General features: G+C 37.4%; 1 protein-coding gene across 1 annotated transcript in view; it reads right to left on the reverse strand.

Moving 5' to 3' along the window:
- Window positions 1–25,545, reverse strand: part of LOC150080477 (disintegrin and metalloproteinase domain-containing protein 10-like) — a 540,219-nt gene that overhangs the window by 99,578 nt on the left and 415,096 nt on the right. Inside the window, exons 5-6 of the mRNA XM_090380704.1 lie at window positions 23,556–23,821; window positions 7,403–7,531 (exon numbers count right to left, since the gene is read on the reverse strand). Of these exons, the coding sequence (XP_090236830.1) occupies window positions 7,403–7,531; window positions 23,556–23,821 (395 nt within the window). The remainder of the gene's footprint in view (window positions 1–7,402; window positions 7,532–23,555; window positions 23,822–25,545) is intronic.

Consider the following 25,545-nt stretch of genomic DNA (forward strand, 5'->3'; position numbering starts at 1 on the left):
CAATATACAGTGACGAACATTGATATCTAATATTCGTAGAGTTTTTAAACTGAATTAAGCTGCCGCACAGATCCTCAATCCTATACAATGTAAAGCGCCACTTCTCTACCTTCCGATGTCATTTTACACTATTTTTTTTTCGCATTCCTTTCTGCATTTGTCTGACTGTTTCATTGTAAATTTTATCTCTCTGCGATTATCCCTTTTCCTTCCACAGGCCTCCAAAGTGATGAAATTTATTCATACTAGTATACTACTAGTACGCAGAGGAATTTCGTTTCAAGCACATGTTATTTTAAATTTAATTTTGGTTTAACTTATCGTTCATTCCGATATCGAAATCTGTTCAATATCTAAACAGGCCATCAATCTTTATAGTTTTACAGTAATCTCTATAGATTAAATAATCTGACAGCCAAATTCCTGATTGATTGTACCTTCGATCCAAATATAGCATACATAAAAAAGAAAAATATTTTAAAAAAATTTCAAAAGAATGAGAGTTCGTGTCCTTCAGAACCTGACTATTTCTGGATACAGAAAAGGCGTCATTTCTATGAAACGAATGGCGATAGTACCACCATGATAGTTTATTTTGTTGGAATTACTTTATAATATCTGACTTTTTCCTTTTTATTTTTTGTTTAACCAGCGTAGATTTTCATAATCCTTCCTCCGCTTGAGATGAGGTAATCAATGAAAAATCGAGTATCACTGAGCGGCAATATTGCTTTCCGATAACCTTAATACAGCAATATTACACTAGAGGTACATTAAGCTTCTCAAGTTAGACTTATGTCTGAGCACAGCACGTTTTCAAAAATAATTGAACGTCATTACATGCATTGTTCTGATTTATGATTTTATGGTTTTTTATTATTTACACTCAGTAAAATTTACATTTCTTATCATTCCGGAAATATCCACTCTTTGCGCTAAAATGAACACATTAATTAGAATCAATTGAATAAATTGCTATTATTAAACCAGCACGACTTTTTGTATTTGAAAGGTTTCAGAAGAATGAAATCGAACTTCAGTAAAAGAAAGAATGTGTACAACGTCTTTTCAAAATTTTTAATTAATGTCATCATTGAAAATATTGTTACCAGGTTCTAATGGAAGTAAAATTTAATGACTTCAGTAAAAATGTACACAGGAGTAATAAACGCCCCAAACATCTGGGATTTCTGTCAGTGGCACAATCCTACGCCATCCTTGAGGTCAGAGCCCACACTAATCCTCAAATACAACCGGTTGAAACTGTGTAGTCGGTTCCTACCTGCCCAGGCACTCCCCAAAATTCAGGCACTGCTCCGTCTTGGAGTCGACCTTCAGAAATTAGCTACCGACTACAAATACCGTCACATGCTCCTCGAGTGGATTCCATCTGTGGAACTAGGATAATTTCCTCCATATGACGTTCAGTCCTCATTTTTCATTATTACAATTTACATGTTTGTAACTCATAATTTACATGTTTGTAACTCTTAATTTCCATGTAACGGTAATTTTTTTCCTTTTTGCCAATTAATTTCATTTATAATGTAAAACTCCTGGCCATGTCGCCGTGTTGAGTATTATTGTCTCTAGTACATGTCCTGTACTTATTAGCAATAAAGAATTTATTTATTTATTTATTTATTTAAAATTAGTCGAAAATTATGATTACCATTTCCACCGGGATTTTATGTGCTGCGCTTCTGGCCCACTGTCTCTTACTCACCAGAAGCCAGTGGGTGGTGGCACTGAATTTCAAATAAGTTTTTACTCTTTTTTATCAGCGCATGTCTTTGTAGATGTTCTGTATACTGATAGTCGAAACCAGAGCAACTTGTAGTGATAATATTGCAAACCGAGAACGGGAGAGAGAGAGATTGAAATCAACTCATTGTTTTAATTCCTGGTGGCTTATGGCTATGAAGGGTGCTCTACTGTAGTGGTTCTTTCTAAGCACTGGTGTGCCAACTAGTTTCAGTTAGGTACAATTTCTTCTAGTTCTCAAAAAATTACGGAAAAATAATATTTTGTATGAAGGGAGGTTGATAAGTTTCTAGCCTCTCATAGAATCAATGGTGGAAAGTTGTTAAAACCCATCTATTTTTCAACATTGTCCCCTAATTTCTTTCTGGCACGATCCACTATTTTTCGTAACCCGGCGAAATACGAGTAAAATTCAAAACATTTTGATTCAAACCAGTTGCATCCATCACACCACTGTCACTGTAGAATAACATTGTCACTGCCTGGATAATCTTTAAACCCAATATAATACGCAAATGACAAAAAACGAAAAAAAAAGCTCTTCAAGTTAATTGTTCAAGCATATGTAACTTTAGTGGTTCGAAGTGTTAAAAACTTATAACCACTAAAGATGGATTTCAGGGTTATCCACAATTTTTTTACTTTTTTTCATCAGTCACATTCTCCGTGTACTATTGTTTATAACGTCATTGAAATATCTTCAACTTTAACCGCATTTGCATTATATATAACGTATAATGATGGAATTTTTTGCCCAAGGTAGGTCCTTAATCCTGAGAATTTTATACAGGCTGCTGCAGTGATTTATTCATTGCCTTCCGCGTCTGTTTTGCTTTGTGTTTAGTTTTGGCTTTATTAGTGACTAAGGCTATAATGAGAAGATCGGACTGCGTGTTTGAATGTGTAGCTGAGCATGTTGGGAGGCCTGTTACAGTGAGTGAACGGTCTGGAGGTTAAAAATAATGCCAAACGCACACTCAAACTTTCCAACCCGGCAACCTGGGACTTGAGCCATGCCAGACCTTTTAACCTGCTAGATTTTGGTGTGGTTATATTATAGTTATACACGAATTTAAAAAAAATACAGAAAATACTTCACTTTTATACTGCAGTTCATTTTACATTGTGTCACTGTTCACAAAGCATTTAATCAACTTCCTTCTGCTCTGTATGTCATACACAGTTGATGAACCAAATGTTTAATATAATTGTTTCACCAAAGTCACAACGTTTTCCACAATATATAATCGCTTGTGTTTCAGTTTGAAAGCACTGGCTGTTTTTCTTTTGAACAAAGTTACTGCAGCATAAAGAGGAAGGGGCAGAAGCCATTTCAGGATTCTACCGTATTGTGAATTCTGGAATATACAATCTGACTAATTCCTAATTTAAAGTCCAGCTAATTCCTATTTACACTTCAACAGCTTAAAGTGTTTCTGAAAGTTGAGGCTTTCATTTCAGATTAATTTAATGCTAATGTCTAGTAGCGATATGCTTTATCTGCATATGTCCCACTGATAAAATCTTTAATATCATTTCTCGATTTTTTTGTGATGATGCACTGTGCGGATTTTCTAGGGCTAAGGTGCAGTCCAATGGAATGCAAATACTTTTCGTGATATAGGATTCAACAATTTATTTTTGATGACATGTGTGTGTGTGTCCAATGCGCGACAATTTTCAAAATTGATAAGAAGCATTTCCATTAAGCATAGAACTCATTATCGTAAAATATTCTGCAAGATTTTTTTGGTTACCAGGATTATGTAGCTGGTAACCGCCAGTAAAAACAAAAATGATCTCTTCCGATAGAAAAAATAAATTCTTGAAATTAAGTTAAAAAACTAGAAACACTGGAAACATTAACCACGTTAACCATAATAAATAATTCATCAAACTTGAAATTTCTCAATTCGAAAGGCTGCCTATCTGAACAAGAATTAAACTCTTGAATGCACATTTAAAAGATAATGCAAAGTACTTTCCCCTATTTCCGTTTTTTATGACTTCACAAGCATTTTCAGTTTTTCAATGACCGAAGTAATTCCTTCCACTCTACTATTATGTAAATCAAAAACATTTGCAATGATCCAATGTTCGGACTCATTCCAGTAGTATTTATTGCAGAAATATTTTATTTCCATTTCTTTGCCTAAATCTAAGTGCCTTGCTGTATAATCGAACGCTTCTTTTATTTTTTTATGTAGCCAATTTAAGAATATTTTCGTGGCTCAACAATATTTACGCTTCATCTTTCCATTCCTCTTACTTCGATCTGAGAAGCCACCGAGAATTTCATCTATTACTGTAAGTCTCTGCAGAAAAGTCGACATTTTCATTCATTTCATTCACTATTTCAATGGTAGCCGAGATTTCTAAGAACTCCCATATATTGCCACAGCTTCTAAAAGTGATTTCAAACTTCTACTGCTTTCCTCTGTTTGATTCGAAATGAAGCTCATTCTTTACCTCTTTTGGGCCAATCTTCCCTATTTCCATTGGGGTATTGTGGAACGACCCCAGAATGACCTCCATTTGACTAGCACGGAGATACGCGTTTTATATACATTGCTACACGTTCGGATATTTTTCAAGCAAAATGTGCCGACGCAGTCACCATCCCTTTCGACAACTGCATACCTATAAATCTGTACGGGCTGTACAATGCTCGAAATGAAAAAAAAAAAAACGTTAAACGGAACCAGCTTGGATGGTTCAAACTTTATTGAGAAATCCTGATTGGAATCTTTCCCATTGCACTTTAAGAACAAAGTTTAAATTCTTTCTAGAATTTCGGTTATAACCAGAGTTAGGAAATAACACAGCATGGATGGTAAATTATAACTTGAAAGAAAGAAGAGAATATCGTATATTTTTGATTACTTACTTATTAAACCTCTGAGATATATTGAGTTTAGATTTCATTTCTGATTTGAAAATTTCTAAGAGGAATCTGCTTTTTATCATCATTAGGTAAGTTTGCCATTAAATATAATATAACGAAACCTGCACATTTAAAATGCTACAAAATTAAGTCTCCTTTTATTGAAATATTTTATGGCATATCTGAAACCTCATGAAGGTATACTAGTTGTGCTCTACACCTTAACATATCTATATGCTTCAATATTTAACTTTTTATCCATCAAACGTTGGTATCATTTTCAATTTTTTCAAAATGTTTTCAAAACAACCGCTTATTACGAAATGATTTGTGTTTTTCGTTCTTATATTCATTCCAGATAATAGAAATCTTGGATTATTTAATCACTGTAGTGATTATCTGTAGTAAGGAATACCATGGAATGATGGCATTCCTTAGGGTTCTTAAAGAGGAAGAGAGATGGGAATGTGTAGATCGAATGAGCAAAAAGAAAACTGCTGCTTTAAAATTAATAGCGTTATTAAGGGTACGTTATAAAATACGTAATAATCTAAAATTATGACTTGTTTTTATTGTTTATCATGCATTCCATTTTTATACAAAAAGTAAATAAATAAAAGGATACGCGGCCTGAACCTTCAAGACAGAAGAGTTATAAAAAGGATGAAATTGCCAACCTAGTTTATGACTTAAAGCAAAAACTTTCCTATCTAAAAAGAGCAAATGTCGGATTATTGACGACATCATAAATAATTTCTTTTATCCTAAATAAGCGGGCGGTGGTTGTATAGTCTGCTATCCCCTCGAAAAATCTGGATTTTCATCCAGCAGAACAGCCTACCGACAAAGAATACACAATTTTTTTTATGTTATTAGTAGTATGAAAGGGAAACCATGAAGAAATGAATTTCTTTCTCTCTGAGCATTAAACATTCTATAGGAAAAAAAGGGAGAATATATAAAGAAAGGAAAAGAATGTAGAACTTTACATATAACTTGTTTTGACAGTTTGAATCCTTCGTAGTAAGCACTTTATACTATTAGATAAATTCCCCTTCTGGCATGATATTTTAAAACTGCTCTACACCATTCATTTTATGTTTTTATTTTGTACAGTCATATTTCTTCCTCTCTGTGAAATACAGGCACATACCAGAACTTGATATTTGGCGCGTGTCGGCGAATCTCCATCTTGATAATAAAGAACTCTCCCAACTCTAATATATGAGCACCAGCATAAGATTTGCATTTACAGATTAGTATGTAAACAGTTGAATATTCCAAATTCTAGTAAAAAAAAGAACCACGGATATACTAAATTTTCTACGCTATCTATTTTAATTTTACTTTTTCTCAGGCGACAAATACAGAATGGGACATAAATTTAAAATGAAAAACGATGGTTGTAGAATAGATGTGCGAAGCTTTGCCTTCAGCCAGAGAGTAATTGATTGTAAGAATAAACTTCTTGTAGCGGTAGATTTGAATAAATTTAAAGGGTTGGACCAATTATTAGAAGGGATGGGCAAACGAATTGTTTTTTTTATTGGTCGATACATAATCTTGCTTCCTTGCATCATCTTGCCAATACTAATACTAATATAATGTCACTGAAGTTATCTTTTGATGCCTAAGGAATTTTCTTACAGCTGATGAGAAAAGGCATCCTGTTAGAATCCTTTTTTTTAGAGTATAACAACTATAGCAAGAGTTCAAGATTGTCAATATTACAGTACCAGTACACCGCATGAGATGCAAATTAACATGCTAATATGAAATATGTGGTAATTGTAATTCCAAATATTTTTCGAATAGTGGGCACAGCTCGCTTTTTATTCTCTGCCATTGTTTTTTTTTTTTATGTTAGCCAAAATGTACGCAAGATTTTGCTGTTCTCGAGACCACAAATTAAAAGAATGGATTTTACATTTAATGTTTGTAATCAATTAAAATGCCCTGCGAATTACAAATCGGTACAGTTTACTTCTTTCGATTATTATTCACAGTCAAAGACCACAGAACTATTGAAAATTTCATTACATGATTAATAAAGGTAACTCCTAAGATTTCTGAACAGAAGGCAGGTTTCTTGCACAATTTATTTACCATAGTCAAATGCTTAACTTTTTTGTTATCAATGCATATTTTTCGAGCGGTTTTATACAAAATAAAACCCATCTTTATATTTTAAGACCGTATGTTAGAAAGCTTTCTGAGTTATTTCTTTCATAAGACGAAAGTATTGCTGTAAACTGAGTCATTCTTCCCAAGACGATTCCACTTAATTTAACTTACATATAGATAAGCTGGAGAGAAAACAAATCTCTCGAAATAAAGATGTCATCGCTTAAAAAGGTTCATTCAACTCGTTGCTTGTCATATTTCAATGAATTTTAATCTACCATTCTGTCCATTAGAGAAGTTTTTGATTTCCAAATTTCTCTTCTTTTTTGAGAGGCCTAAATATTTATAAAGACACAGCATTGTTTAGTTTTATACGACACGCATTACTTTACTGTTCATCGTCAAGAGAAAGATTTAGGGAAAAGCGATGGGCGTGTAAGGATTTTATTGGAAAAGACATATACATATTTCTGTAGACAAAGGCTCGAAGTTGTGGCGCTGTACTTCATTATATGATGCCATCCATGATTATCTGCAAATGCATCTTGCTCATGGAACTAGTCAAGTGAAATAAGATATGCATATTAGCTGCATACATGCAGTAGATACAAAAAAAAAGTATATACTTACAGGAGAACCAAAATTATGTCCGATCTCGTGTGCGAGAGTGACATGGGATACGATAGGGGGTACATATTTGCCATAATTCAGGAGAGTAACAATTCCGGTATTCAGACTTTTTAAGCTTCCCCTGTAATGCTTTGTTAAAAAAAATAAAGAAATAGAAAAGAGTTAGTTTAACAAACAAACTGCATACTAAAGTAACACATGACTTCAGTTTATTGTCTAAACAGAAATTTTAAGAACTTCATTAGATATTTATATATAAAAACGCTAAAAACAAAAACTGTAATAACATTTTAAAGTAAAGCTGAAGCCTATATTTAATATTAAAGGGAAATTACATATCACATGAAATTATAAAGTGATGTATAATATCGATTTAGGATGGATTATGTGCAGGTTGGCACAAATGGCAAAAAGTTTAGTAAGATAAAGCGCTCGGATGATTTCCAAGTTTCGGCAATAGTGTCAACAGAAAGGCGTAAAACTCCAGCAGTGACGTAGAAGCGATATCTTCCAGCCACAAAAGACTATTCCAGAAGAGACATCTTCCAGTCACAAATATGACTATTCCAAAAACTCTATACAGTATACAGTTCACTGTTCTTTAATAAGAACAGCCTATTGGTAAGCTGTAGAAAGAGAACGATTTGGGGGTCTAATGTATTGCCAGTACATTACCTTAATACACTGATGCAAGCCCAAAAGCCCTCGAGGGTTGCACAGTGGTTTCATTTTATTACTTTTATTTCGTTCTAGTACAGTATAAGCAAAGTTTTATTACTTTGCTCATACTAGGACGACAGGCAGCTATATAACAAAAACAACAAAATTCACACTAATATTTCGTTGGCTCACCCTTTGCTTTGATGACTGCACATCATTGTGGCATTGACTGGATAAGGTTCTGAATGTATTCCTGGGAAATATCATGGTACCAAACATAGATTAATGTCTCCTGCAGCTCCCTAAGTGTTTTTGATTTCTTTTGCATTACTGAAACACCCATTTTGTTCCAACAATTTTCAATTGGATTGAGGACTGGACTGTACCTGTCCATGTTATTATGCGAATTTATTTATCCTTCAACATCTTTGCACCTGTGGACAGTAAAGATAGGGAATTAAATTACTTTATTTAAGCAAAAGTGCGACATTTCATAAATTTAAACCTTTTGCTAATTTTGTGAAACAGTATTTACGGCTTTGGCTCTATGACATGGTGCAGCATCGTCTGAAAAATGCAATTGGCAACATCCCCATAGTGATCTCTAATTGTGGGAAGTAATCTTGTCTCAAGCATGTCCTTGTTCACCTCAGCATTCGCTGTACCCTTCATAAATTCAAAGCGACCAAGTTGTACAGCTCCCATATCATTTGAGATGCAGAATATTTCACTGTGGAGACGATACAGTCTGGGTGAAATACTCCCCCTCGTCTTCGTCTAGCAGTCTGCTGGCCGTCCAAATCCTACAAGTCGAATTTTGATGCATCACAGAAAATAAAACATTTCCATTGATCCTCAGAACAACTAGCATGCTCTTTTGCTCACTTTAGATGTTGTGGTTTTGGTTTTTTGCCTCAAAAGTGGCTTTTTTTTCCTTTGGCTACGTGCTACTAATTCCGATGAGAAAAGGTATCTACGTACTGTAGCATTACTTGCCTTTACTCCTGTATCCTCCTTCCATGCTGTTTTTAGATCTGTCGATGAGGATCTTCTGTTTCGGACACACAGACGGATCAGAAATCGGTCCTGCACAGCAGAAGATATTTTTGAATGTCCACTTCCTTTCTTTCTGTTTATACGGCCAGGTTCTCATAATTTTCATAATAAATGTGCCACCGTTGAATGAGTAAAGTGAATCCTTTTAGCAATTTCATGCGTAGAATGTCCTTGTGCATTCGACGCAGCAGCAGCAATAGTTTTCATATGTGGTGTTAATTGTGAAAACATAGCCATTGTAATAGCCTATATTACTGGGTTCGTGATATATGTACAGTAGTTATACTACCGCTATGGTGACGCAATCATGTATGGCACATGACGTCTTCTCAGAGAGCTTGGTAGAGATGGATGATGCAATAAGGTAATGCTATTACAAAATATAATGCCAAATTTCACAGAAATTCTGTGAATTTTGTAAGTGATGCACTTTTTTTTTTTAGCACAGAACATCCTATCTTTGTAGATGGGATTCTCTAGCTTAATAAACAGGAAATCGCGGCACATATATCAGAGTAAATAAGAGTGACCTAAAGGAAATAGAAAGAGAGCAAATAAGGACGTAACAGCATGGAATAAGAAATAAAAAAATCACCAAAACAGCCTCCTTCACACTTCGTGCGAGTGAGAGGGAAATAATTTGGTTATGTGACCTTTCCAAGTTCCACAAACCGAATATTCCATTAAATGTGATGGTATTCTCTCAACTATAGTGATTAATTTCCAACTTAACATTCTCCCTTCTATCAGAGAACAAAATGGAAGAAATCCTTTTGAATTATTTTATGCCACGAGATATAAGCTTCACAAAAGAGTCATAATTCGAAATGACTGTTAAAAATATGAGAGATGACAATAAGCTATTTTGAAACCTTCGTATTCTGGCTCCTGTTCCCCTACCGAACAAGTCATGCTACTCATACCCACATCCAGTTTTGCCAACAAAATAGTCAGCACACAATGAATGGAAGGTGCTAGCATACCGTTGCAGACGTGCTGTCAATGAAAATGAAATATTGATTACCTCAGAAATTTCGACAACAGAGGTAGTGCTAAAACAAAACCCAAGCAGGCGGTGACTTCACACAGAAACAAATGTACGCTATTCTTTCAAAAGTATCCAGACACCAGTAATGTTGAATAAAATGGATTTTTACTAAAGAAACTAATAAGGTATGTGCGTGTGCACGCGAAAATTTTTGCCCTGAATGACAGCATTAATTGTTCCTGGCAGAAATCGTTTTTGATTACTTTTCGATGGCAGACAGCTAGAATTTGAAGATATTCCACTGTCAATGCAGTCACCATTACGATAATTGAGATAAGCCGTATTGAGGTGGTCTGGTCCAGTTCTAATGTTGAAACTCGTCTCAAAGTTGTTCTATGGAATCCGGACAGCACTCTGGGACAACCAATCCTAAGAGATGAAACGTTATCGAGCTACAATATGAAACAGTTACATAGAAATATAGGTACCTTGGATTTGTCCTATATATCAGAATATTAAGCGACACTGAAGTTTTTTGTACTACCATCAACAATCCCAGCATGAATCACAAGAAGCAGTTTCATACTAGGATGTTTTGTTCTCTTCCGATATTCAATGTTCGGACGATGAAGTGGGGTAAGCAGTATTCTTCAAAACCAAACTAGATCATTAAATCCAAAATTTGTATGGCGCAATTCGTTTACTCCATTCAGCCTCTTTATATTGCTCAGGTATCTATGAACAATGGAAAATACACCAGTTGAAACAATACTTGGCATTCGTTAGTCGCTGTGTTGAAGCAGGTTAGAAAAGACTTAAGTTCGACTCCCGTCGATGATGTGAGGAACTATTATAGGCCATTTTTACAATTGCTTGAGTAAGTTGGTCTCATGCGAGGGTAGCATGGTTTTTTTCTCCTGGAAACTAGAGTTTTTCGTCAGGCAAACAGGAAACTCGACTACAGAACACATGCAGTTTACAGACATAATATACACCGAGTGATCACTGAATTATGACCACCTACCTAATACTTCGCAGGTCCTCCTTTTTCCCTTAGTACAGAAGCTATCCGACGTGGCACTGATTCAAAAAGATGTCGGAAGCGTTCGGAAGGTATGGCCAAAAAATCTGTGTGTAATGCGGTCAGCAATGCAGGTATGGAGGTGATTGGTGTATCCAGACGCCTGATATGCCTTTCCATAGTGTCCCACAAGTGCTCTATGTGATTGATATCGGGGGAGTTCTGAGGCCAATCGATATGATGGAAGTCAGAATTGTGTTCCTCGAACCATTCCTGCACAACAAGTGCCCGATGGTTCGGCGTAGTGTCATCTTGGAAGACACCATCCCCATTCGGGAAAAAAGTATAACATAGTGGGGGTGTACACAGTCAGCAACCAGTTGACGATAGTGGAGACTACTGATACGTTGTTTCACATGCACCAGGGGTACAAGTCCCTGCCAGTGAAACATGTCCCACGCCATACAACCACCTCCACCGGCCTGCACTTTTGATACTATGCATGATGGATCAAGAGCCTCATGTTGTTGACGCCAAATCCGTACACGACCATCCACGGCGTGGAGTAAATAACGTGACTCATCCGAACAGTACACCATCTTCCACGGAAGTGAGACTTGCATGCTCTTTGCACCAGGTGAATCTTTTACGCCGATGAACCTTGGTTAGGAGAGAATGCTGTAGGTGCCGTCTGCTGGTATAGCCCATATTTTCGAGCGTGCGACGCATAGTCATGCCAGATATTATTCCGGGTTGGCACATGTTGTATTGGGTAGTCAACTCTTCAACAGTGCTGCGCCTGTTCGCCTCTACGAGTCGTCGAACCCGGTGCTCACCTCATACATCAAACTTTCGCTGACCTTTGCAGTTTTGACATCGAGTCGTTATTTGACCATTTTGACGCCAACCCTGGTACACTTTAACTACGGCGGCTCTCGAACATCCCACCAGTTCAGCCGTTTGGGAAATCGAGGAACTAGCTCGTCCAACTCCCACAATCTGTCCTTTATCAAACTCCGATAAATCCTTCCTTTTACCCATTACGCTCGGAATTTTACCCCCTACTGAACCACTGACACCTTATCTATGCTACGTAGGTCGAAAAACTCCGCGCTCTCGTACCTCACGTGGTCAACGGGTCGCATTCAGTTTTCATAGGGGTGATCATAATTCAGTGATCACTCAGTGTATATATGGCGTAATATGATCTAAGTTGCTGATGTGCCTAAAACTGAACAACAGCAGCTGTGTTGAACTGTGAGCTGCAGTTGTACCATGAAAATCAAGCCTGTTGTTGGGATTGGGTTTAACGACACACAAAGGCTACCGAGGACAAATTGTCTGTTCATTGTTTTATTTGCAAACAGCAGAAGGTTATATACTTCCGTACAGGCCAAAATGCTCCGAACAGAGAAAGACTTCATCTGTATATGAATCGTTACCCTAGTAAATGGGATAAATCCTGTGCAATGGTCAACCTAGAGAATGATTGGAAAGTAGTGCTTGAGTGGATGGTTAAATATAGGGGCCAATCAACTAGTAAATGACGCACAATAAGTTGACTATGACAGGATGAGCACTGGGGAGGGCTTTCTCCAGATAAAAGGAAGAGATGTGTAAGATGGGTGTGCTCAATTCTGAGTCTTATCAATAACACTTCCCTCGTCTTTTCGTCGGGAGTCATAAGGCCACAGCTTTCGATCTTGTTTTATCTGGGAAAGTTTATTATTGGTGTTACTTTTCCAGATATGTGAGACCAGTCATCATAACAGGCTTTGAGAATGATAGGCTTCCAGTTAGTGTAAGGAACCTGAGGATGTTGTGCAAGAGTGGTTTGAGAGTGTTTAGCAGCAAAGTCAGCACTTTGATTTCCCGGATTTAATTTTACAGAATCGCTCGGGATTTAGCAAAATGTTATTGATTGATTGGACTCGCTGCAGGAGAGTAGCTGGGAGTGAATGCATTTCAAGGTAGGATGAGATTAGAATTTTTTCCTTATGGCAGAGACTGCACTAAGAATGACAGTGTAAATTATGGCTGGCGAGATGGAAAGATCAATAATCTTACTAAAGGCTAAGTTGATGGCGTAGAGTTCAGCAGCGAACACACTGCATGTTACCGGTAATTAGGCTGTAACTGTAAATGAAGGAAAAACCGCCGCAAAACCTATCATACTGTCAGTTTTCGATCCGTCAGTATATATTTTTCAGGTCTGGCCGTCCAGAGTAGCAATTGCTGAGTGAAAATGCCTTATACTGCAGGAGATAACATTCTGCCACAATGCTGAAAGAGTGTGTATCGTACAAACATCCGAAGTGAAACAGGTGCAATTGTGTTCTGAAAAACATTACCTAAGTTGACAGACCAACTCTGAACAAGCGCTTTAATTCTGAGTGAAGCAGGTCGATTTACATGTGGCTTACTATCACAGTAGGATTCCCACTGAGTATTACACAACTACTCCCAACTGGGATGCGATGGAAGACTGTCTTATGTGGATCATAGCAACACAGAGAAGCAGTAACGTTTTTCTACAAAGGTGTAATGGAAAATCATGCTCTTTTATATAAAGACTTTGGATTGGAGAAGTCCTGAAACCTCCAATGCAGTCCTCAGAGCGTTTTGATGGAAGACATTTAGACGTTGTAAAGTACTGCTCCTGGTAGAGTCATATACTAGGGAACCATAATCTGGGAGTGAGAGGATTAAAATTCTATAAAGATGTAATAAAGTATACCGATCAGTTTCTCATGACATGGATGAGACTGATCGAAGTATATTCAAATGCTTTAAACAAGCAGTTCGTAAATGAGTGATGTTAATTTGGAAATTTAGCTTTCTGTCTAATATCAGTCAAAGAAATCCTACGGTATTAACAAGTGCGATCGGAGTATTGTTTATTTGTAGTCAGGGTGGAGAGACCGTCGGTTACAAAAGTGAGTGGCAGTGGACTTCTTTTCTGCTGGTCGACACTCGTTATGTGAGGTCCAAGATTCCGTTTTGATTATGGCGAGTTGAAGCTGCCGTTCGATAATGTTCATACTTTGAGACTGATAGGAAATGGTAAGGTCGTAGCTATACATGTAAGCTTCAATAGTTTTTGGAATATCTCGTGTCATGTTGTTAACTCGAATTGTTTCGAATAAAGTTGCATTAAGTATCAATCCCCTGTGGGACTCCTTCCTCCTGAATTTGCGATGTAGACAGTACGTTTTGATATTGGACCTGAAAAAACCTCAGGCGCAAGAATATGAACTCATTCTTGTATGAACCTCATATGAACCATCCTTTTGAAAGTTTTATCCACTTAACTCGTAAGAGGTATTGGCCTATGATTTTGAACCAAGGAAGGGTCTTTTCCTGGTTATGGTAAGGGGATAATGAAAGAATGGTGCCAGGAAGAAGGATAGGCACATTCAGGGATCCGATTATAGAAAATCAATAGGGTATACAAGTACTCCTCAAGTAAATGTTTCATCAAAAGTAATGAACATCTTTTGGGCCTGCGGAACTTTTGGAAGAGCTATTTAATAATTCTTTAAGCTCTATTAATGTAAAGGGTTGGGTGTTTGTACGGCAACGAGTGGTGGGTGAATAAGTTGACTTTATACTGTTCTGCACCTGCTTTGGTGTGCTGAAAGGAGGAGGAATAGGAGGCGGAAATAGAGACTGCAGAGAACGATTCTGCTAGTGCATTAGCAACTTCTTCAGGAGTAAACACGTCTTTCCCTTTCCACTGAAGTATTATTGAAGAGGGTGGTAGAAAGAATTTGCCATTTAGCGCCAGTATTAAATTTGAGGCAAACACAATCCATGAATCACGTTTACGTCACCTTTCCGCATAAGTTTCAGCTTAGTCTTTTATAAACAATTTGAATAATACACTGCTCGATAAAATTAACAGAACAAAATGTTTTTCATGAATATTTAATTGTGAACAGGGTCACCGGAGTACAATATTTGATATAATAGGCATCCTGGCATGCAAATTCCGAGTATCCAATAAAAATCGATCTACCACATTACAGAGCCGCACATTATGCAAATTATTCATGCTTACAAAAACACGACTACATCACTTCATTTCCGGTTTTTTTTTTTTTTTTTTTTGCTTGCTCAGTGGGATAGCCACACCTGCAGTACTCAGGATGGCAAGTCATCGCCGTTAAGATAATTCTTTGAGATGGCGGAGTCACAGGCGAAGGCATCACGTTTGCTTAACGTGTCACACACTGTCTTCTAGGCACTATGGACGAAGTTTGTTTGCGCGTGCAGTAGCACAGTGGTTTCGTCAACGTCCTCCCCACACCGGGTGGAAAAGGTCCGAGTTCGAATCCCGTCGATGTGCGAGGAATTTTAATGGATTTTTTTCACTCCGTGGTTGAGTTAGCCGGTCTCATGCGTAGATAGCAAGGTTCCCCCCAGAAACTAGGGTTTTTTCGTCCAGAAAAACAGGCAAATCGACCAGAGAAGACACGCAATTTACAGACACAAAATACTGGTTTATGTAATGAATTACGGAATTTAATGACCCTAAAATAATATAATATATGATATAATATAATATGGAGGAAGTTTCAGGAGACAGGAATTATTGCAAGAACTGGCCAAGGTCGCCCGAGGGCTACATCAACCAGAACAGAGCGGCATCTGGCTCTAACAGCAAGATGCAACCCTACGATGTCCTGTCATCAACTGTCTCTACAGCAACCTCTCTTGAGGTTGCTGTAGCCACAGGTGAAAACGTTTCCAATCGGACTGTGTTAAGAAGTCTCAATTCAAGTGGACTCTAAGGAAGGAAGCCAGTGGTCTGTATGCTATTAATCCCAATGCAGCGCTCGTCGAAACTGGTGCCATGAACATGTGACCTGGAACCCTGGAAAATGGGTACAGTTCTGTTCTCCGATGAGTCCCATTTTCGCCTACAAACAGATTCTAGACGTTATTTCATCTGTAGACGACGAGAAATGCGATGTAGCTCAGTGGTCAGGAGCGAGAGTGCATAGCACGCGTTCCTTGAGTGGACGGGGGTTCAAGCCCGTGACTACTAAATACGATTTATTGTAAATTTTACTGACTTGGTTGTCGTACCTGAGTATAAACAGAAAGTTTTTTTTATTTAGAAAGGGACATTTACGGCGGAGGCGATGATCTGGCGTGGGACGGAATAATGATCAACGGCCGCACTTCTCTTCATGTTTTTGATAGGGATATCGTAACTGTGCAAAGGTACCGAGAACAGACCCTCGAATTTACCTATCCGAAGTTTCTCGCTGTCTCCTCATTTCATGGTTATTCTATGGTACACCACCATTCCAAATTTTGTCCCGCTTCATCGCAAGCTGCACGAACTACACCACATTATTCACGTGTTCTGGTAATTTTTTCGAGCAGTGTAGTAGTAGAATACTTGCAAAAATTATTCCAAGCACGGTTTTATTCGTGTTCAGCATTAAATGTGTTTTGGATTTTGGAATGGAAGCATCAGCTGCAGGCAGAAGTTGATTGGTTATGTAAGTAGTTACATCATCTACAGGTTGTTGAACATAAAGTCTGTCTAAAAGGATTTGGGCAGAATAGCCACCCCAGTTCGAGTTATTAAACTTCCAGGCAGATCGTCGATCAGGGTATGGAGTCATCCCTGTTTGTAATGATCAAATAATTAGGAAGTGACCGCTGTTTAGGGGTCGTTCAGTATGCCATTGTCATAATTGGAAAGATGGATGGTGAACAAATTGACAAGTGCATTGCAGAAGCAAATCCTGTAAACATGTAAATATAAGTGAGAGATCCAGAGTTTAGTAAATTAAGGTCATTATTATTAGTAGTAGACCTCCACACCGGATGGTGCGACTAGAGTCACCAAAGGTTGTCGAGTTGTGAATTAGGAAGTGGTAGAAATGGAGGAATATAACAGTAATTGAAGTAGCAACTACAATGCGAACCACCAGAGCTTCTAGAATGGTTATTAGCTGAATGTGCCTGGATGGTATGTTAGAATTAACAAGAATAGCTACTCTCCACGGACAGGAGACGCTGAGCTAGAGTCACCAAAGGTTGTCCTATCTTGTCTATACCATGATATAATTTGTAAATTTTGGCGAAACTTGCTGTGACAAGAAAATTTCCTGCCGACATACTCCCCATTGGGTAGAATTGAGCGAGTAAATCCCTTAATTCATCAGAATGGCTGCTTATTCCTCTGCAGTTCCATTGTATGATGTGCATTATTCTTTCGACTGTTTTTTTTTGTATGCAGAGCATTTATTCCGGTCTTTTTTTAGGGAAGATGGAGCGTCCAGTGTCCATAGTATCGTTCACATGAAGTGCTAGTATGGGTTTCTCATTTTCTGAATATTCATCCACTTCCATACCGTTGGTGGATGATTCGATCGTCTTAGTCTTTAGTAGTTTTGGATTTTTCATTGTTATTTCACTGTTGGATATCACTGTTGGGTTTCTAACTGGAGTGTTAGTGGCTTCGGTGGTCTTAGTTGGAGAAGAGTCTTTACCAGAGATTGACAGCGTAGCTTTAATCCAGTATTTTTGAATTTTATTTCTTTTTTAAATTTCATATGATTTAGAAAAGGCAGGGTGGCTTCCTTTGGAGTTGAGGCTGAACAATCTGCTTGTGTATGCTCCTTGAACCCACCATTAGGAAAAACAGCATCACCTTTACATGCCTGGTAAGAATATTTCTGGTAGATGGCAAATATGGATTGATGAAAGTTAAAATGATGGATCTAGTTGGAGTGAGACTTCCATATTTTTTTAGCATTAGCATTAGTAGAGGCATATAATGCAAGAAAGCAAGCTTATGCAGCATCAGCCAAAAAAAAAAAAACAAAAAAACACTCCCATTTTATCCTTCCGTTCGTTCGAAATACCTGTCCAGCTGAGACTTAAATTTATCTAGGCTATCAACTTCCACAACAAGGGATGGAAGTCTGTTCCACCAACCAACTACCCGCTGGCTAAAGGCAAATTTCCGCACATCTATCCTACACCTGTCTTTCCTCAATTTGAATTTATGCCATCTCAGGTGATTATTCTGAGCAAGAGGAAGAATCCCATCGGCATTGAGCATACTCATTTTTAGCCATGATTTGTTTGGCACTGATTACCTTTTGATTGCGAAATTTCTGAATTAGTTTCTCTTCAGTGATTGTAAGTACGTTCCACGCTGTGATGATACCTTTAGATGAATTTAAGGTATTGTAGGAAGTAATTGACCACCAAAAATCGTTGTCTTTAACAGCCGCCCAGAATGTTTCGAGTGGCTGTTTCAATCAAGATATCTTGAAGATGTTTCATCATTTTTGGTAATTCAACAACAGATTCCAGGTACTTACTTTTCAAGAGGGGTGATAACTTTCCCACAGGATGAGCGGATAGTGAATGTATCACTAGAAAGGTAGGAGCATCATGGTTCTGTATATCTGTTCCAAGCTTTTTTAGGATAATTAGTGTCTTGATACGCTCGAGATGACTCAATTTTTAAGCATGTAGGCTGTAATGGTGGAAAGGCGTTATTGTCCACGGAGGCTCCTTTTGACCCTGGAGATTTTCCTTTACCGCCTAGGCTGCCGGCCCTGCCAAGGGGAGACAGGAGAAATGCCGCTAAGTCGCCAAGCGGTTGAAAGATTTGTTGGGTTAGTAACGTTGCCTATAAGTATACTAAGAAAAAGAAAGGTTACCCTCCTGAGTTCTATTTGTATCTTATCAAGTGAAGAACTATTTTAAATAAAACTGAATGGAAAGAGACAATAGAGCTAAAATATAACTTTAGTCGCTAATCATAAAGCACTCTACAGATAGCGAAAGAATCGCTTGGCCACAAAAACGCTTGGCACCGGGGGCTGACCAAACCTGTTCAACTCGACACAAGTAACGCAAGCACCGCAGGACAGCCCTGTTGGTATATGGAACTCCTAATGTCAAGGTATGTAGCGATGTTTCCCGGAATGACGTACCCATCTTCTTCAGGGATTCGCCGATCCATGCCATCGATTACTGTTCTATTACTCTCTGTCTTCCATTCGCTTTGGAAGCCTTTGAACAGCCCTGCTCTACAACTTACCGACAAATTTCTGATATGAAAACCAGCAAATTCTCTTTTGAATCTCCATAACAAACTTACTACCAGTCATATAAATAAATAAATGATATTTATTATTAAGAGTAACGTGTATATTATCGGTTACAGTACTGTACATGACTACTTTTTCTCGACACGGCAACAGGAGCATTACAATATTAAATGGAAATTTATGATAAGTAAAAATTCATCATTATCCATTTTTTTTTGCTAATGGACCATATAATATAGTTAACATTTTTTATCCTAGATTTTATCAGAGATTGTCATTAGGGAACGGCATAGGGAGATTGTCACGGAACTATTCGACGAATTTAATATATTGGCGTACTTCCATTTAGCATTCCTTTAATTTTTTTTCCAACATTTTAACATTTTAATTTTACATCTAAGTTTGTTAGCCTTTCTCTTCAGTGGTGTACTAGATTAGTTTCATTCATACCCTTCGATTATCTGGCTAGTGTGGCCCTACCAGGATTATTTAAAATTGTTTTAAAAGGAATGACGCCACTGTCGGTTGGGAAATGGATGCAGTCAGGCATCTTTTTTAAAATTAGGAAATAGGTGAAAGTTCAACGGTCTTAGATCTGAATATGGAGGATTGTGCAAGATTTAAAAGCCGCACTCATGCAGTGCAGTGCAGCCATGGTAATAACAGACTTGTGAGCAGGTGCGTTGTCCTAGTGGAACAAGAATCCTTTGTTAAGTTTTCCCTCAGCATTTGTCGTTGATATTTAAAAGAAAACACCTTACAAGGTCTGCGTAATATGCCCCTGTGACTGTCTGGCTTTTCTCACAGCAACCATCAGTGTCCCAAAAAACTGTCATTACCTTTGCAGCAGAAGGAATCGACATGGCTTTCTTTGGAATAGGAAAAGAGCTTGTTTCCACTGTTTGGACTGTTCCTTTGTCTCTGGCTGAAAGTGATGGACCCGTGTCTCAGTCATGGTCACAAACCTTGCAAGGAAATTTGCCAGATCTGCTTGGAAATTCTTGTGTGTTTTTTTATCTGCTCTCAACAATTTTGGGGAACCATCGTGCTAGCACCTTTTTCATAGCGAGAACCTCCGTTATTGTGTGGTATACACGTTCAGATGAGATACCCAAGACGCTGGCAATATACCGAACTGTCACTTGTCAATCACTCATCGCCACAGTGATGCACCCTATCTACAATTCTGAAGGGATGAACGCGGCAATTCAACCATATCCCTATGAATTGCCTTTGGCGTTAGTCCCTTTTTTCCAAAATATTGGATGACTGCATGGTGACTGATTTTGTCCATCTTTCCTCCATTCACAGAATTTGGTTAACTTGAGAACCTGTAATTAAAAAAAAAAAGACTTTCTTGAAACTACATGAAATTTGGTGTTTCTCTTTGAAGTGTTATACATTAAGTATAGAAATTTTTATCGCTGTACTACTACTACCCTTTTCCACTCAGACCACGACTTTTCAAACGCTTCTAGTATATATGTATAAACAAGACGTGAAGTCGAAACTGAGCGACAGTTTGAAAGGAAATGGAGGGATGCATTCCTCGAATGTATGGAAATCCCATGTTTCCGTGGATTCACAGTTTGCCTAATTAGTAACTGTTCAGAGGAAATGTAGCAGCGGGTTTGAAGCCCTAGTAAGTAGCACTGTTGGTAGGATCGTCGTCCTCCCCACACCAGGTGGAAAAGACCAGAGTTAGAGTCCTGTCGATGATGTGAGGAATTTTTATGGGCCTTTTTCACAACATGGCTGAGTTAGTCGGTCTCAGGCGAAGGTAGCATGGCTTTTCTCCCGGAAACTCGGGTTTTTCGTCCAACAAACAGAAAATCTACCTCAGAACATACGAAGTTTACAGGCAATGTACACGGAGCAATATGGTCTTAGTTGCTGATGCGCCTAAAAACCCTACTACAACAATGAGAACGAAAGAGCTGTTTATAATACACATTTGCAAAATCAGGTAGAACTCAGGATTAATATAAGAAAAGAGGTGTTTTTGTCTAAAAATCTAAAATTTGTTGAAGATAGCATAGAAGTAGCATATACACTGTGCTGCCACTTTATTAGGTACACCCCTGCTGTGCACACAAATGGTTAGTCCCACAACGTTGCAAGTCACATGACCACAGTTGTGGATAAAAATGTAGCAGTACAACCTTTCTAGTATCAGTTAAACGTACAAACCGTAGCAAGAATGGGGAAAAGGAGTGATCTAACGGACTTCGAACGTGGAATTGTAGTAGGCGCAAGACGTGCTGGACAAAGCATCTCTGAAACGGTAGTTCTCCTGAACTTTTCACGCACCACAGTTTCGAGGGTGTATCGAGAATGGTACAACGAACAGAAAACATCCTCTCAACGGCATTCCTGTGGAAGAAAATCGCTTGTTGATGAGAGAGGTCAGAGGAGGATGGCTAGAATTGTGCAAGCAAGCAAACGGGCCACAATGTCGCACATCACATCAAATACAACCTTGGTCGCAGAACAAAATATCCCAACGGACCACTAGTCTCACTTTGTCGCGAATGGACTACAACAGCCGACAGCCACACCGCGTACATTTATTATCAATGAAGAACAAGAGAGCACGCCTCCTGTGGGCACAGCAACACCAGCGCTGGACTATCGAGGATTGGGAAAACAGTTGCTTGTTCTGATGAGTCGAAGTTCCTGTGTGCATCATGTTGATGGAAGGCTCAGAATTTGGCGAAAACAAAATGAATCTATGGACTCGTCATGTCTGATGACTACTGTGCAAGGTGGTGGGGGCAGTGTTATCGTGTGGAATGCTGTTATCGTGTTGGGAACATGACAATGACTTTTCTTTGCTGCAGGGTCCGCTCAGTCGACGGATATCAATCCTATTGAACATCTTTGGGATGAGCTGGAAAGGGCTGTTCGCTGCAGGCCTACACCTCCGTCGAATCTCAAGGAACTGCGTGACACACTCATGTCTACACGGTACTCCATTCCTGCACAACGTTTTCAGCATCTCGTTCAATCCATGCCTAGACGAATTCAGGCTGTTTTGAAGGCTAAAGAGGTTCAACACGCAGCTAGGTAGGTGTACCTAATAAAGTGGTAGCACAGTGTATTTTTTGTAACACTAGAATAAACTGTGAGGAGTGGGGGACTATATTCCCTCCTCCTAAGAAAAAAACGCACATGGTTGTAATTGTTATCTTTTTAGCATCTGGTTGTAATTAAAAAGATATCATGTGGCTAAGACAATAATAATAACTACGAGTTAATTGCAATGTTTATCATCCATATGTACAAGGGGACAGATATAAGGCTTTCTATCCAATTTTAAAAATATCGAAGGAAGCATGTGTAAAATAATAATTAAAATTAAGAGAAGTCTCGTATAATAAAAAAAAATGGGAGAAAACTGGAATTCTGTTTGGGTAGAAATAGAAAATAATTCAATAGAGAAATATTTGACTGAAAAAGTTTGCAAAACCATACATTTTAAAAACGATTATTCATATTAGAATATAACTGAGAATTATAAATAATCTAAAACGCAAAAAAATCTTAAATCAGTCAGTATAAATATGCCAATACAGTTTCACCGCAGAAATATCTAAAGACTAATGAACATCTTGAAGTATTGCTGATAAAGGAATTCTGCTGATTTAAAAAATATCAGAAAGCAATTTATCAACGGGTCATAATGATATTAGCATCACATATCTCATCAATGTCATAGTTTAAACAATAGGAAGGCGTAAAGGGATATGAACACTTCACTGAGAGGAGCAGACACGAAGTGGGAGGGGGGTAAGACTGGACTGACGTTATAGGAGATGAAAGATGCAACAATCAGATTCTCTACACGTTGACAATAGCTGACAGGAAACAGAAGGCGTGCGACACACGAATACAACTGATGTTCGTGACAGAGACAGCAGCTCGACATGAAATGGTAATCAGATATAGGAAAATTGCATCGTGAGAGGTAAAACCAGAGAAAACGGATTCTGAAACGAGAAACATATAACAATTGATAAAGTTTTCAAAATACAGGTGTCTGAGGAATGCTGATTATTTGTCTAGATTGCTGACAGTACTAGACGTAATCCATTCTTTGGAGAATGGATTTTAACCAAATGGAATTTAAACCAAATGGTATCAAACTTATGGTCTCTTGTTTCTTGCGTTAGGTATGTAAATAAAAGCTTAACTTGTGCTATTATTTATTGTCGTATATAAACATTACTTAAATTATACTGAGAGTTCATCTGGATAAAAATGAGAGAGAGATAAGGAGAGGGAAAAAGAGCTATAATAAAAGGCATTCATGTTTCTGTTACAAAATATTTTATTTACCCCATTTTTCTCGCACACGCCTCCGGCGTTTTTTAGGTCTCCTGTCCAAGCTAATCCTAGAGTTCCTCCTTCAAAATCCCGGTAGGTAAACATATAAGCCAGACAAAATGCATCATAGTCTTCTTCGGAGAACAGCTCTAGAAATTTCTCAACACCATAATTACCAGGAAAGCGATACTCAGGATCTCTTAGAGACTCCAGGGTATGAACTTTTATCCGCTTGATGAGGAAGGATATATTGTCCGGGCGGCCGTCTTGGTCAAAGTCTAAACAGAGGGAAGAATGAGTAAGAAAGAGAGAGAAAGAGTTAAAACAAAAGCATTTCAATATCTGTATTGTAAAATTTCATTGATATATACCTTTTACATGTATAAAATCTAACTGCTTAAATATTTTTAAGCAGTTAGTCATGAAATTTCGCAACAGAGGTTGAACATATACGTTATCTTTTAAATTTCTCGTGAAGAATGGCAAGAAAGATCGATTGTTTAAACTATTTTTTAAACAAAGTTTTACTGCAAAGAAAATTATGATTTATTTTCCTGATAAGGAATTTTATTTTCCTTAATAAATTTTCAATGTAAACAAAGGTTTGATGGCAAAATAAACTTGAATAATATTGTAGCGTACTGTATATTTATTAACATTACTATTCAGTGGAATAAACTAACACATCAACTGAGGGACTTTTCAAGGAACCCACCTGGTCCCGCCCTATAATAACAGATTTATCAATGATATTTTTTAAAGTATTCAAAAGGTACCGATCTATACGCATCTGTATAACAGGAAATAATCTATGTGAAGAAAATGACAGCTAAATTTACAGTTTGTCATAATTCATTCAGAATATATACATGGAAAATTTCAGCCATTAGTGAAAGAAGGGCCAAGTTGCCATATATAAAAGATCGAACAAGCGAGATACTTGGTGAGCAACTCACCAAGCACCTCGCTTTTATCCTTTACCCAGATTCCCAGTGGACTCTTAAATTAAACGACTCATATTATTTTCTAATTAAATAAATCAAGGTTTTACTGTTCTTCTCTTGTCACATTAAAGAGAACCTTGATTTAACCATAAGAATATTGGTTTTTTCTCCAATTGATTCAACAACCATCTAGGCAGTTAATATGCGGCCAAGGGTTAATTTTAATTAGATAAAAATACGGATAACTTTCAACAAACAATGTTGAAATCACGACTTTAGGAACAGGATTGAAATTTATTCTCTTTTCGAGCATCTACATCTTCTAAATAAATATAAGGCATACAAATTTTAGCATCAATTACTCTTTATCACCCAATTTAAATTTCAGTTTAAAAAAGTTACTCAATAATAAGGCGATAATTTTAATTAGAAAATCGTTCATTGATAATGAAATAACTTATCGATTTCCATTGCAGAATTTAAGGTAATTTTAATTGAACTCAAAAATTTTAACTTTTCTGACTTCCTCCATTTCTTTTGTTAAGTGTAGAAGAAGGAGGAGGAGTTGAGAAATAAGATATTGTAATTGTAAAAGTGCGCGTAATTTTTGAAAATATTAAAACTTACTGATAAGGACATATTCTAGTTAATAAGTTTTTATTGTAATAAATTTGATTTTTTTGAACTAATAAATATTATATTGTAAAAATACATTCTTGTGAGTAAGCATTATTAAACATGCCAAACATGTACTAGCAGTATCAGCAGCAATAAATGCCTCAGTTAATTCGCATTGTTCTTATACTGTACCAATAAAATACTGTGGAAGATACTGCTCATAGTACCAACAGTCTTGTGCAAATTAATATGAACAGAGATATTTTTCAAAAAGATACATTTATTTCGCAATTAAAGTACAAAAACCAAAGAAATAGTTTTTCATCTTTAATGACTACGTTTGGACTTTAGAAATTATCTTTACTAATTCTAGCATGGAATCAATCAGTTTGCTAGAAATTTTCATTTATTTTTGAATCATGGAACACCTTTATCACAGC

Source organism: Mastigoproctus giganteus, chromosome 9 (genome assembly GCF_048544385.1).
Source record: "Mastigoproctus giganteus isolate SK-2022 chromosome 9, ASM4854438v1, whole genome shotgun sequence".
NCBI classification, from domain to species: Eukaryota; Metazoa; Arthropoda; class Arachnida; order Uropygi; family Thelyphonidae; genus Mastigoproctus; species Mastigoproctus giganteus.